The sequence below is a fragment of the Phragmites australis genome, chromosome 5 (genome assembly GCF_958298935.1).
Source record: "Phragmites australis chromosome 5, lpPhrAust1.1, whole genome shotgun sequence".
In the NCBI taxonomy this organism is placed as follows: domain Eukaryota; kingdom Viridiplantae; phylum Streptophyta; class Magnoliopsida; order Poales; family Poaceae; genus Phragmites; species Phragmites australis.
The window spans coordinates 2,594,279-2,606,739 of NC_084925.1; the positions used below are offsets into that span (position 1 = coordinate 2,594,279).

Genomic DNA, 12,461 nt, shown 5'->3' on the forward strand with positions numbered 1-12,461 from the left:
CAGCCGATTTATCAATATAACTATTATTACTTTCGATATTTTCTAGAATTTTGCAAAAAGTATGTATACGTACAAATATGTATACATATATATGTACATATATATATATATATATACATATACGTATTCGTACATATGTGCATACACATGCGGGGATCCATATGAACAGTAGCTACAGTAAACTGACCGTTGCTTAAAATCTTGGCCTTTAATATATGTAATAGATTAGTTGAGGTAGCTTTTGGCCTTCTCATTCTGTTTGTTGGCTTGTTGCAAAAATAGAGATCCCTTGTGACAATTCTGGCAAGAGTGCAAGCTTATTAGGTCCCATCTAGTTTGCTTCTATAGTTTGGAATCAGACGGTTCAACACAATGGTCTCACTAGCTATTAGTAGGTTTGTTCCCTTATTTTGTTGGCACAATCACCACATCATTTCACAGATGATACAAAGCAAATGTTGTAAATACAATTAGTTACACATTCTTCAAAAAACACATATAGTTGTTACATATAACACTTACACGGGTCGGTCACTAAGCATATCAGTTTATTATTTTCAGTACAAATTGTTCTATGACTCCAGCGACCGGTCCATTGCTTCTCTTCCTTTTATTTCTCCCTTTTTCAAGAAGAGAGTAAGACTGAACGTGGCTAACAAATTATGAAGTTGGCAATTCAGGTTGGTCTTGCTGAAGTGAGAACCACTGGATGTCATGACATGCTTGTTGCTTGGAAATGGTGATAGCAATCACGAACCTATGGCTATTTATTGCTAGGTTCAGTTTTGTCCATTGCATATCCATCAACCAGGACACATTATATTATTATAGCATATTTCAGTTGAAGTAGATTCGGCCAAAATAGATGTATCTGGATAAAACCATCTGGTCATATAGCACTCCTACCCCAAAGAACATACCAAAGGTAATCACAAAGGTGACCTTGTCGATCCATTGTTTTGTAGAGATAATGGAGATTGGAACTTCATCTTCTGAACCACAATGGTGTATCAGTGTAGGGCTGCACAACTTTGGGTTTCCAACAAAGCTAGAATCGGGAAATGTGCTGAATTGACCTCCGGTTGGAAGAGGCCCTTCTAGATCATTGTGAGAAATGTTGAATTCGGAAAGGAAGTGAAGCCTCTCCAGTGCAGAAGGGATTGCACCTGTCAGATTGTTGTAGGACAAGTCTAGCACCTGCAGATTAGTGAGGTTGCCGATTGATTGCAGGATGTGCCCATAGAACTTGTTGAAGCTCAAGTTGAGTGAAGTGAGTGCTTGTAACTGACCAATCGTTGGGGGTATTGTACCTGTGAATTTATTGTTGCCTAGATTCAGCATTTTAGGGAAACCACTAGAAGTTCGATATTGAAGTACTGATGTCACATAAACAGGCAACTTAAGGATTATTGGGTCTAAGTGGGCTGACTTAAGCATTGGCATCTCCATTAATTCTGCTGGTATTTCCCCAGTAAGGTTGTTATTGGATATATCTAGATAAAAAAGGAACTCCAGGCTATTAATCCAGGGTGGTATCGGCCCACTGAGTTGATTGTTATCTAAAAGTAACACTTCCAACTTTTTGAGCTTTGACAACCAGTTAGGTAATCTCCCATGCAGTGAGCAGTCATTTATGGCAAGACCCATAAGATTCTCAAAGCCATAAAATATATCATAGTCTGGAAGGGTCTCATGCTTGAAGTTGCCCCCAATTATCAAGACAGAGAGTATCCTTGAGCTCCTGAGGATCTGAAGAGCATTTGTGATATTTGTAAAATTGTTATGAGAAAGCGCTAGGAATTTGAGGGACTTGAGATTGCTTATTCTCGATGAAAATTGACCATGGAGGTTGTTGAAAGATAGTCGCAATGCAATAAGGTTGCTGCAAGAGTAGATGTTCTCTGGAACTGTGCCGGTGAACTTGTTTGACCTAAAATCCAAAATTTTTAGATTAGAAAGGGTGGAGAAGTTGACATTTGTGAGCTCTCCTTGGAAGTTGTTGCTCTTGAGGATGATGGTTGTTAGATTTGAGCAATTGCTCAGAGCTGACGGTAGCTCTCCAGACATGTTGTTGTAGTCTAAGTGAAGCTCCTCCAGTCTCTTGAGCTGCCCAATAGAATTTGGGATCTTGCCATATAGCCCATTCCCACCAAGATCAAGGGTCACTAAATTGATGAGTTTGACTACATGCTCAGGAACAAGTGTTCCTTGCAAACGGTTGTTAGGGAAAGAGAGGTGCTCGAGTGTGGTAGCGTTGAAGAGATCAGCTGGGAGGGCCCCACTGAGTTGGTTCTGTCCAGCCTTAAGCACTCTCAACATAGAGCAATTACCAAGCTCTGGGGGTATGCTACCATGGAATTGATTGTAACTAAGGTCAAGAACCACAAAGAATGGCTTGTCAACACATATCGTGCTCATAACTTCCCCACTGAAGCTATTGTTGCTCATATTGAGAGATGCCAGATTCTTCATGCTCTCCAATGTGGTGGATGGAAAGTATCCTGTGAACAAGTTGCTTGAGATGTTGATTACCTGCATGGCCCGGCCAAGGGTAGATGGAAGCTCATGGAGATCACCATTGAGCTTGTTAAAGCTGACATCAAGGACAACAATGTTGCTGGACAAGAGCAGTTCCGGTGGGAGTCCACCGGAGAGTGAGTTGCCAGACAGGTTGAGGCTCACCAGGCCAGTAAGATTGCCAAGTGAGGGTGATATGCGCCCCTCGAGGCCAATGGAAGCCAGTGAGATATCCGTGATAGCGCCATCCACATTGCAAGTGATGCCTCTCCACAAGCAGCAGTTTGTGTCATTCTGCCATGAAGTGGAGAGGCCAGAGTCTTGCGAGAGCCCATCGAGGAACTTGAGGAGAAAAATCTTCTCTTCTTCTGTGCAGGAGCTGGTGGGAGAGGCTAGGAAGTGCAATAGCACAAGAGCAACACCAAGTGAAGGTATGTGTAGCGATTTTGTTCTTCTATTGTTGCATGAAGAATGGAGTGGCTGCATGGTCTTTTCCATGGAACAACTGAGGACCTACGGAAGCCGTTGTGCTAAATAAAGCACCAACAACCGAATCTTGAAAAGCATGTGAGGATGTTGATCCAAATCCAATGTTGCTTTTACTTATTGATTAGATGCATATGAGCTTTTTTGACAATGACACTGTGAGTTCTGACTCTGGTTTTCAACCTTTTTTGTGGGTTCTTAGTCTCGTTACTCGCTGATATATATATTTTTGAAAGGAAGTACTCGCTGATAGTTATTGAATCATGTAACAAATCTTCTGGTGAAAGGGAAGCACCACATATTTGCTAGGCTGTATTGGTATTTTATATGTAAGAAAACTATTTGCGGTTGGTTGTACATATAATCTCAACCTTGTAATATTTTTTTCAGGTTCATGGACTGTGGACTGACTATTGGTTCCTCAAAAATATATGAATAACTGGAGTGAAGTGCCACAAAACGAATCAATTGGAATTTGGATGCACCCCTCTTATTGTGTGTTGCATTTGAGTGGAAGCTACAATTTAGGGAAGCACACTAACTTTGCAAATGTTGCTTTCTCTTGAGCTTATTTTTCAACGCAAGAAAAGAAGATTTTTTAAAGAGGTCTGGAGAAAAAGAAGTTGCTAACAAGTATATTTAAAAGTTACGATGGTGCCCACCCTTGGCTGGCAAGCGCACTCTAGATGAGTGACCATTCTAACAGTAGGATAAGTGGATAACCAAGTGGAAGCTCAGCTGAGCACACATCTATCCTGCGCCAGCTTTCGGAAAGGAGGAGATCCCATCGCGATCCACGCAAACGCATCTTTAGAAGCTAAAGTGTCTGATCGCAAAGGAACATTTGATCTCAGACCGATCCATCGGGACGCACCTGTCTTCATCTCTCCACGCCTGCAGAGCAACAGTGGCGCGCGCCGGCCATGGATTATGTTCTCGATCAGTGGATATGGCACCCGGCCATGAAATGATTGACCAATTGGTTCACTTCAGACTTCGTATCTACCTATGGATCTGTGCATAAGATGCCGTGATGGCAACAATATGGTGTTGCGCACGTCTCCTGCTGTAGCATCATCTAGATGTATGCCACATATTCCTAACGTGGATTTCAAAGCGGTGAATAAAATTCACTCAACATTAATCATATATGTCAATATATATTCTATTTGGACGAGATTCATCACTTTAATATTCATGTTAGGGACATGTGGTGTCCATCCATGCAGTGTTTTAGGAGGAGGGGTATAGGTTAGGGAAGACAGCCATGCTCTCCGATCGAGTACCAATCTACAGATGTGGTTGTTTAGGGAAGATGGAAGAGAAGTAAGAAGAGGGGTGAGTGCACACCGGGCTCGAGTTTAAGACCATCGAGTTGGTCTGGTTCGACCAACCGATCGCAGGCATATTTTCCATCACTCTATCTCCTCCTCTCAAGTTGAAAATGATATTTTATTTAGAGCGGTGTCCTATAGACAAATACACAAATTCACAATATTTCATGGCCAAAATCAATTATAACAGTGTACCACCGGTAAAGCTACATTTTATGGATGCCTTGTAGACAAATTTGTCTTTCATCAAAGTCACACGAATAAAGCACAGCTTAAGATAATTTTTTTAGCTGAGGATGAAGTCGCATGTCGTTACAACCGTAACCCGCACCCACTCCGGCAAAGTGGCTTTGCAAACGTTAATTTCCCCGAAACAACACGTTGGAGTATAGCTACACAAGCATCTTTAAAGCATACAATAATGCCTGTCGCCTGTGATCGAGTGCATGCACTATCGACGCCGTTCACTCCTTTTTTTTTTTGGCTCTCACAAAGTGTAGGACCATCGACGCACATCCGTAAGGTTCCACCACGATTTACGCAAGTGCATCTTTTGCACCCATGTGCCCGATTGCGACCGACCGATTGGGACGCGGCAGGCCAGTGGCAAAGCTAAGGTAAAATGACATTGATGCAGTACTTCATTTGTACACGCAGAAATACACATGATTTGATTGTTTTTGGATGAATACTTTTGAGTCAAAATAGGTAAATTTTTGTTTTGCCCTGGTGCACGTGCACCAACCCTAGCATAACGTGGCTTCGCCCCTGCTGCCGGCCATGGTCCATGGATGCTAGCTGCTCGGCCAACGACTCGTTGGGTGCCAAGGCCATGGCGTTTCGATTGATCATCACTTGCATTGGTTAATAATTCGCTTCCAGCCAGTTTCTACCAATCGAGTGGCAAATCATTCTCATCTTTCAAAAGAAAAAAAAGGTTGTCACTCAGTTGCGGAGATAAACTGATGAGGACAAGGAAAATACGTCTTAATATGGTGAAGACGGAAGAAGGTCATACGTGCTGCAGTGGTTGCGTGTTCGTGATATCTGCAGTCACTGGCTCCAGGAAATTCTGTTGAACTCCATTCGGCACGTCGCTGTGTAACGTTCGTAAGGGGCCTGAAAACGTCTGGATTTTTTTATTCAATTCCCTACCTGCTGCCGTTTAATTTCCTCTGGGCTCTCAGCCCAAACTCACATCCTTCAAAACATTATCAAAATATCACGACAAATTCTCAAAAAAATATGTAGTGCAGAGAAGGCTATAATCTAGCGCTCTATAAAATTTTAACTTAAACAATTACTTGTAAATAAGAAAACAAAGACAAATTTCAGCTTCCTTATAATTTTGTCCAAAAATTTGTGTAGCGCTAGATGTTAGCTTCTCTACGCCACAGGTTGTTTGCATAACTTTTTGTGACAATTTCAGTGGGTGATTTTTTTTGGTTTATATTTTTACAATTTTCTAAAATGGCTGCATATATTGTAATTTTTTAAATTAAAAAAATATTTGTACTATAAAACACGAGTTGGTTCCTACATTACCACTTCCCCTATTCTACTTCCATCTAATAAAACCTATAAAATTCAAATAATTTACTCACTTTTTCAATCCACCCTCATCCTCCATCCTCTTCACCTCATTACCAGCTACATATATATGACCAGTTTTACTAATGAAAATAAATAAAGAAATTAGCGGATAATATCCTTATCTCTTTTTTTTATCACATCTGAAATTAAACTACGGCATCATTCCTGACATATTCGTTCGACGGCACTCACATGACGCATCCACATTTCCACACATTGAGTTTGTGATTGATGTATATCATGTTTTTATCTCATGACCACGTGAATCTGCTTTTTCTTTAAAAAGGCCACGAAGCAGCAAACTGAAGCGTGGACCAACATGCTTACAACTGTAAGCACCTATGTAGCGATCGTCAATGCACAGTATTTGGCGATCAACAATTTTGGCTGTCAAAAAGCCCTCGAGGAGAAGGATGTCCTGCTTGTCGCTAGTCAAGAGAAGATCAACAATCAGTTTAACTGTAGATCATTAGCATATGATTCGAGCATTAAACAACCAATGCTAAAATGTTTCTTTTACTTTCACAGCTCTAGAAGCCAACTTCAAGATCAAACTCAAGGCTCTAGAGAAGAAACATAATGCGCTAGAAGAACTCAAGGATGCTTTGAAGAAAGCTAAAACTGATTGGGATGCCATGGTAGTCAGACATGATTCTACAGTTGCAATGCTTCAGAAGCTGAGGGAGCAGACCCTCGACTGTATGAACCAGTAGGCTTCCATCAGCGTCAAGACAATGCTTAGTCTCATCAAGAGCTACAACCCCAACCTCGACACATCGGTGGTGACGAAGGGGTTCGAGTGCCTTACAGAGGAGGCATATGATATTATTCAAAGCGTCAGGCCTCTGATCCCCATCTTCATCGAAGCTTTAGCACTTAGATTGTCCGACGACAAAAGCAAGGGTAGTCCTAGCTAATTTCATGTGGTTTTCAACTCAAAACATCTAAAACTGAATTTGTGATTTGAAAATGTCTGTAAACACTACTGCTATCTTGCTTGTCTAGTATGCTATTGACACTATTTCCTTATCGATGAAATAGCGTTAGCATGAGTAGATGCAATACTTATTAGTACGTGTTATGACCATCCTTGGAACCGGCTAACTGTATATCCGTTAGCACCTAAAGCACAACTAGATACATTATTAAATGCATGGGCCCTCGAGTAAACACTCGAGATAACCACAAGAGTAAGGAAAATACTGGTACACAACTAGAAAAAGAGACAACATGATAGTTTTTGCAAACTTTAGCTATCTTTCGTACTTAGCTAGGATGCAAACGTGAACTTGATAGAGAACACATGTGTGACCGACTAGAACTTCAGGACCTTGCGGGCAGTTAGGCATGAGATGTCTGACAATTTCTGATGCTGGTATGCCTTATGAGGTGTAGTTGTCTATCATTGACCCAACACATGCCTCTGTTGTTTCTTATCCGGTGTAACCAATATATAGTCAGATATTTTTTTTGCAAAAAACTATGTATTTATGAAATATGGTATTACTATGTAGCCCACGACTCTACGTTCAAGGAAAAAATTTCCCGATCGAAGAGTAAGAAAAAACATACATGTACCATCAAAAGTATATGATGTTGCCCCTGACTCTCTACTTGATGATTGGATCGAGTGGAGAGTAGAAGCATAAGCATAAAAAATAAGTGATGTAGCCCCCAACTCTCTGGTTGACGTGATAATCAAGAAAGAGAGTAGAGCGTAAGCATCAACTCATTACTCTCAACCACATTCTCGATGGCGTCAACCCCTGAGCATATGGCTGTAATTATGTCATGGTCATTGAGTAAATTCGAATAGTCAGGTAGGTGAACATTAAAAATTCACTCCCGTTCGTACTCATTTTCACCGCAACTCTTGATTTAACGTTCCATAATGACACAGCATCCCGCTACGCATGGATTGCATGCGCCATAATGTCTCGGCGACGCCTTGGCTTCCGCCTGACACACCATCTTATGAACACCATGCAACCGAGGCGACCTCAAAATCGCAACTTACGCTATCAGATCTTGATGGTTTCATGTTTACAATTGGACCAGCTCCCACGACTATAAATAGAGGGAACCCGAGGTCGTCCATGTTCACCCCAATATCCTTCCATCCTCCCTTGTGCATTGCTCAGTAGTGCTCATAGATCTTGAGGCCATGGCCTCCACTCCACCGTCGTCTCCCAGGCAATGCCAGGAAGTCAAAAAAGTAGTATCTCTCTCCCCAAAGCCTCTCGCCATGAATCATCATCATCTCCTCTGACGAGGAAGAGTTAAGTGAGAGGCCTAGAAGAGGAGGATGCAGAACATCCGTCTGATACCGTCGACCTTTCATCCGGCATCTCAGGCGCCTTCTTGATGCCGATGTCGTGGAGCGAACGGCGCGAGAGTAGGCGATGCAGGCTGCATAGGAGGGTAATGAAGATGGTGATGATCTTGATGAGATCATCGACTAGGTCACCGATGAGGTCTTCGGCGATGGAGCCCTTGAGTCTCTAGTGGTGAAGAAAGTGCGGTCGTCATCTCTGTCAACAACTGCTAGATTGCCTGTGTCGGTCGGTAGCTCCAGCGCGGGCAGGGTCTTTGCCTCGGCTACTTTCCCTGGCCCTTTCACTGGCTAATGGTTGGTCCCCAAAACAATTAGCTGATGCCCCAAAGAGGAGCAGAAGAGGTTCCTCGACTCGTTCGATGGCAAATAGGGTAGGAGAAGAAAATGTATGTAATATAATAGTTATTCTAATTAGATGTAATCGTCTTTCCTTCAATTTAATTTATCTATGAGTAAAACTATCAGAGTTGATTGATATTCCATGAGTTTTCAAGTACCTCACCGCTTGTAGTAGATAATTGCACTAATCCAGGTCGAGTGACTTCAACTACTATGTAGGGCGCTTTCCACTTGGGTGATAACTCGTGATGCCTATCTGTTTCTTAATCTTATGAGAACAAGGTCCCCAGCAGTGAGTTTCCTGGGCTGGATCTTCTGACTATGATATCTACACATGGCTTGTTGATAGTTAACCACTAGAATGAATGCACGATCACAATACTCCTCGAGGAGGCTGATGTCATCTGCCTGCAATTGCTCTTGCCATTCTTCCGAGTAACTTTCCACTTGTTGCGATCCAAACTACAACTCAGTTGTGAGCACTGCCTCTGCCCCGTAGGTTGAGAAGAATGGAGTTCCATCGGTGGCTCTATTAGTCGAGGTGCGGATGACCTATAGTACCAAAGGAAGTTCCTTCACCCAGTGTTTCGAGTAGGCTTTCAACATATCAAATACTTGAGTTTTGATACCCTGCAAGACTATACGATTGGCACGCTAGATCTGACCGTTACTCCGAGGGCGAGCTACTGAAGCGAAGCAAGTCTTGATACCAAATTCTTCACAGAACGCAGTAAAGGTTCCACTTCTGAAGTGGCTACCATTGTCTATAATTATTCGATGTAGGATGCCATATCGAGTAATTATGCTTCTCATGAACTTCTTAGCTGCTTCTGCGGTTATCTTTCCTACGGGTTCAGCCTCATTCCACTTGGTGAATGTGTCGATAACCACGAATAGGAAATTATAACCACCTTGGTCCCTTGGGAATGGTCCCAAGATATCCAAGCCATAGACGGAAAAAGGTCAAGAAAGAGAAATTGTTTGCAGAGCTTGGATTGGTCAAATGGTATGCCTTCCAAAAAATTTGTAGCTCTCGCACTTTTTGAGCTGCTCACAAGCATCCTGGAGGGCAGTCGACGAATAGAACCCTTGGTAGAAAACCTTTCTAACCAAGGTGTGGTACGATGCCTAATTACCACACGTGCCTCCATGGATATCGAGAAATATTTTATTGCCATCTTACTGAGTGATGCACTTTATCAAGATTTTGTAACTCCCCTTTTGGTAGAGCTTGTCATATACCAAAGCGTATAACTTGGACTTACGAATAATTTTCTTTGCAGACGCATCATCGTTAGGGATCTCTCAACCTTCTAGATAGGCTCAGAATGGCATCATCCAAGTCAGCTTGCATTTGAGTAGTGCGGCTTCCATGTCTATGGGTTCTACCGCGCTGACCTGATTAGACTGTTGGTCGAGTTAGGCAGCATCTGTACTCGATGCTGTCGAGATAGATGGTTTAAGGAGTTTCTCGATGAAGACTCCCACAGGTGTTGGTGAACAAGTGGAAGCATTCCTAGCAAGTTCAGCAGCAGTGGAGTTATCACTCCTCCGGATGTGCGTGACCTGTAACCCTTTGAACTTTTGCTTGACCTTTCGTACCTCGTTCAAATAAACTGTCATGTTGTCATCCAAGCACTGATACTCCTTTTGCACTTGGTTTACGGCTAGCTGCGAGTCCCCTTTCATGAGTAGTCATCTAATTCCAAGCGACGTAGCTATGTGGATCCTGTTTACTAGTCCCTCGTATTCTGCAATATTGTTGGAAGCTTTAAAATCTATTTGAATGACGTACCTGAGTTCATCACCTGTTGGAGATTTGAGTACGATGCTAGCCCCCGAGCCTTGGAGCGTGAGTGATCCATCGAAGAATAATGTCCAGTAGTCCTTGACCACGTTTAGTTTTAATTCTTCAATGTTTGTCCACTTGGTGATGAACTCTTCTCGTACTCTCGACTTAACGATTGTACGTGGTGCATAGTCCACGTCGAACTCGTTGAGTTCGACCGCCCATTGTATGATTCTTCCAGTAGCTTTCCTATTGCGTATAGCATCCTTCAACGGATACGTCGTCACTTTGTCATGATAGTGACCTTGTGTGCTTGAAAGTAATGTTGTAGCTTTCGGGAAGTCATCAGGACTGCGTAGAGCAACTTCTACACTTGCGAGTATCGTAGCTTAGCATCATGTAGGACTTCGCTCACGTAATAAACCAGTTCCTAGGTCTTGGCCTTTTTCTTGAGACATTCTCGCTCGTCTACCAAGATCGTGCTTACAACTTGTGGGGTAGCAGCAATGTATAAAAAGAGCCCCTTTTTGTCATCAAGTGGTGTTAGAATGAACATAAATGATAAATACCCTTTCAAGTCTTGAAAAGTCTTCTCCGCCTCTTCCGTCCATTCGAACCGGTTGTGTTTCTTCAACAATTTGAAGAAAGACATCCCTCACTTGCTCATCTTTGAAATGAATCGACTTAGGGCTGCTATGCATCCTGTCAACTTTTGAACCTCCTTCAGTGTTCAATGTGACCACATCTGGTCGATAGCCTCGATTTTGTAGGGATTAGCCTCAATGTTTCGACTTGACATGAGAAAACTGAGAAGCTTGTTGGATGAAACACCGAACGTACACTTCTTCGGGTTAAGCATGATACAATATTTCCTGAGGTTATCAGGATGTTTCCTTAAGGTCGTCAATCAATACATCTAAGGGCTAAGCATCATCGATGTAAGCTTCGACATTGCACCCAATCTGGGTCTGTAAACAACTTTGAATACACAATTGATAAGTAGCACAAGCATTATTCAAACCAAATGGTATCTTTACATAACAAAATACACCAAAGGGAGTAATAAAAGAGATTTTTTCCTCATCCTCTCTACCCATGCTAATTTGGTGATACCCTGAATAGGCATCTAGAAAACATAGCAATGCGCAACCCACCGTAGAGTCAACGATTTGATCAATGCGAGGAAGAGGAAAGGGATCCTTGGGACAAGCTTGTTGAGGTCAGTAAAGTCGACACACATCCTCCACTTACGATTGGTCTTCTTCACGAGAAAAGGATTCGCAAGCCACGTGGAATGACGAACATCTCGAATAATGCCCACCTTTAGGAATTTTCTGACCTCCTCATGGATGGCTTGCTTCCTGTCGTCTATGAATCTTCACTATTTCTGAACCACATGTTTGGCATCAGGTTCCACAGCTATTCGATGCTCGATCACCTCCCTAAGGACTCTGGGCATATTGAACGGTTGCCATGCGAACACATCTCAGTTTGCCTAGAGGAAAGTGATGAGATCGAGTTCCTATTTTGGATGAAGGTCAGCCCCTATCTTGATCGTCTTTTTGCCCTGGGCAACATCGTTGGTCTCACCCTTAGCGGGGTCATTGGACTTGGAAGTATCGGTGACGCTCATGAGCTTGGAGTCCTTGGCACTGTCCTTTCTCTTGGTGGCATCTTGATACTTTTGACCCTTAGACTCTATGTCTCTTGAGGTAGTCGCTATTCGGCAGAAGTGCTCGACCATCTCCAAGCTCTGCTTGTTGTACTTGACCATTGTGCGTTGATCACCCTTGACAGTTATCTCCCCTTTGGGACCTAGGTTTTTGAGCACCTGGTACACATAATGCACCACAACCGTGAACTTGCCCAGCATTTGATGGCCTAGGATCACATTATATGCTGTCTCAAAGTCCACAACATCGAAGTTCAGCTTCTTTATGTGAAAGTTGTCTGGCGCACCAAACGTGACCGGTAACTCGATCTGACCAAAGGTCATGGTCGATGAGTTTGGAGTTATACCATGGAAAGGCTTAGCTCTTTCCTTGAGCTCTGACCTTGGGATTCCCAT

The 12,461-nt window shown here is 42.7% G+C and overlaps 2 protein-coding genes across 2 annotated transcripts; both read right to left on the reverse strand.

Moving 5' to 3' along the window:
• Positions 1-837: 837 nt before the first annotated feature.
• On the reverse strand, positions 838-2,538 carry LOC133917313 (receptor-like protein 2). Its single transcript, XM_062361217.1, has one exon. The coding sequence runs from the start codon at positions 2,536-2,538 to the stop codon at positions 838-840; it is 1,701 nt and encodes a 566-aa protein (XP_062217201.1).
• A 9,377-nt stretch (positions 2,539-11,915) lies between these two features.
• On the reverse strand, positions 11,916-12,461 carry LOC133917314 (uncharacterized). Its single transcript, XM_062361218.1, has one exon. The coding sequence runs from the start codon at positions 12,459-12,461 to the stop codon at positions 11,916-11,918; it is 546 nt and encodes a 181-aa protein (XP_062217202.1).

What these genes read in the sequence shown, in the direction of transcription:
- LOC133917313 (XM_062361217.1), bottom strand. Translation starts at nt 2,538, where the DNA reads ATGCAGGTAATCAACATCTCAAGCAACTTGTTCACAGGATACTTTCCA.
- LOC133917314 (XM_062361218.1), bottom strand. Translation starts at nt 12,461, where the DNA reads ATGGGAATCCCAAGGTCAGAGCTCAAGGAAAGAGCTAAGCCTTTCCAT.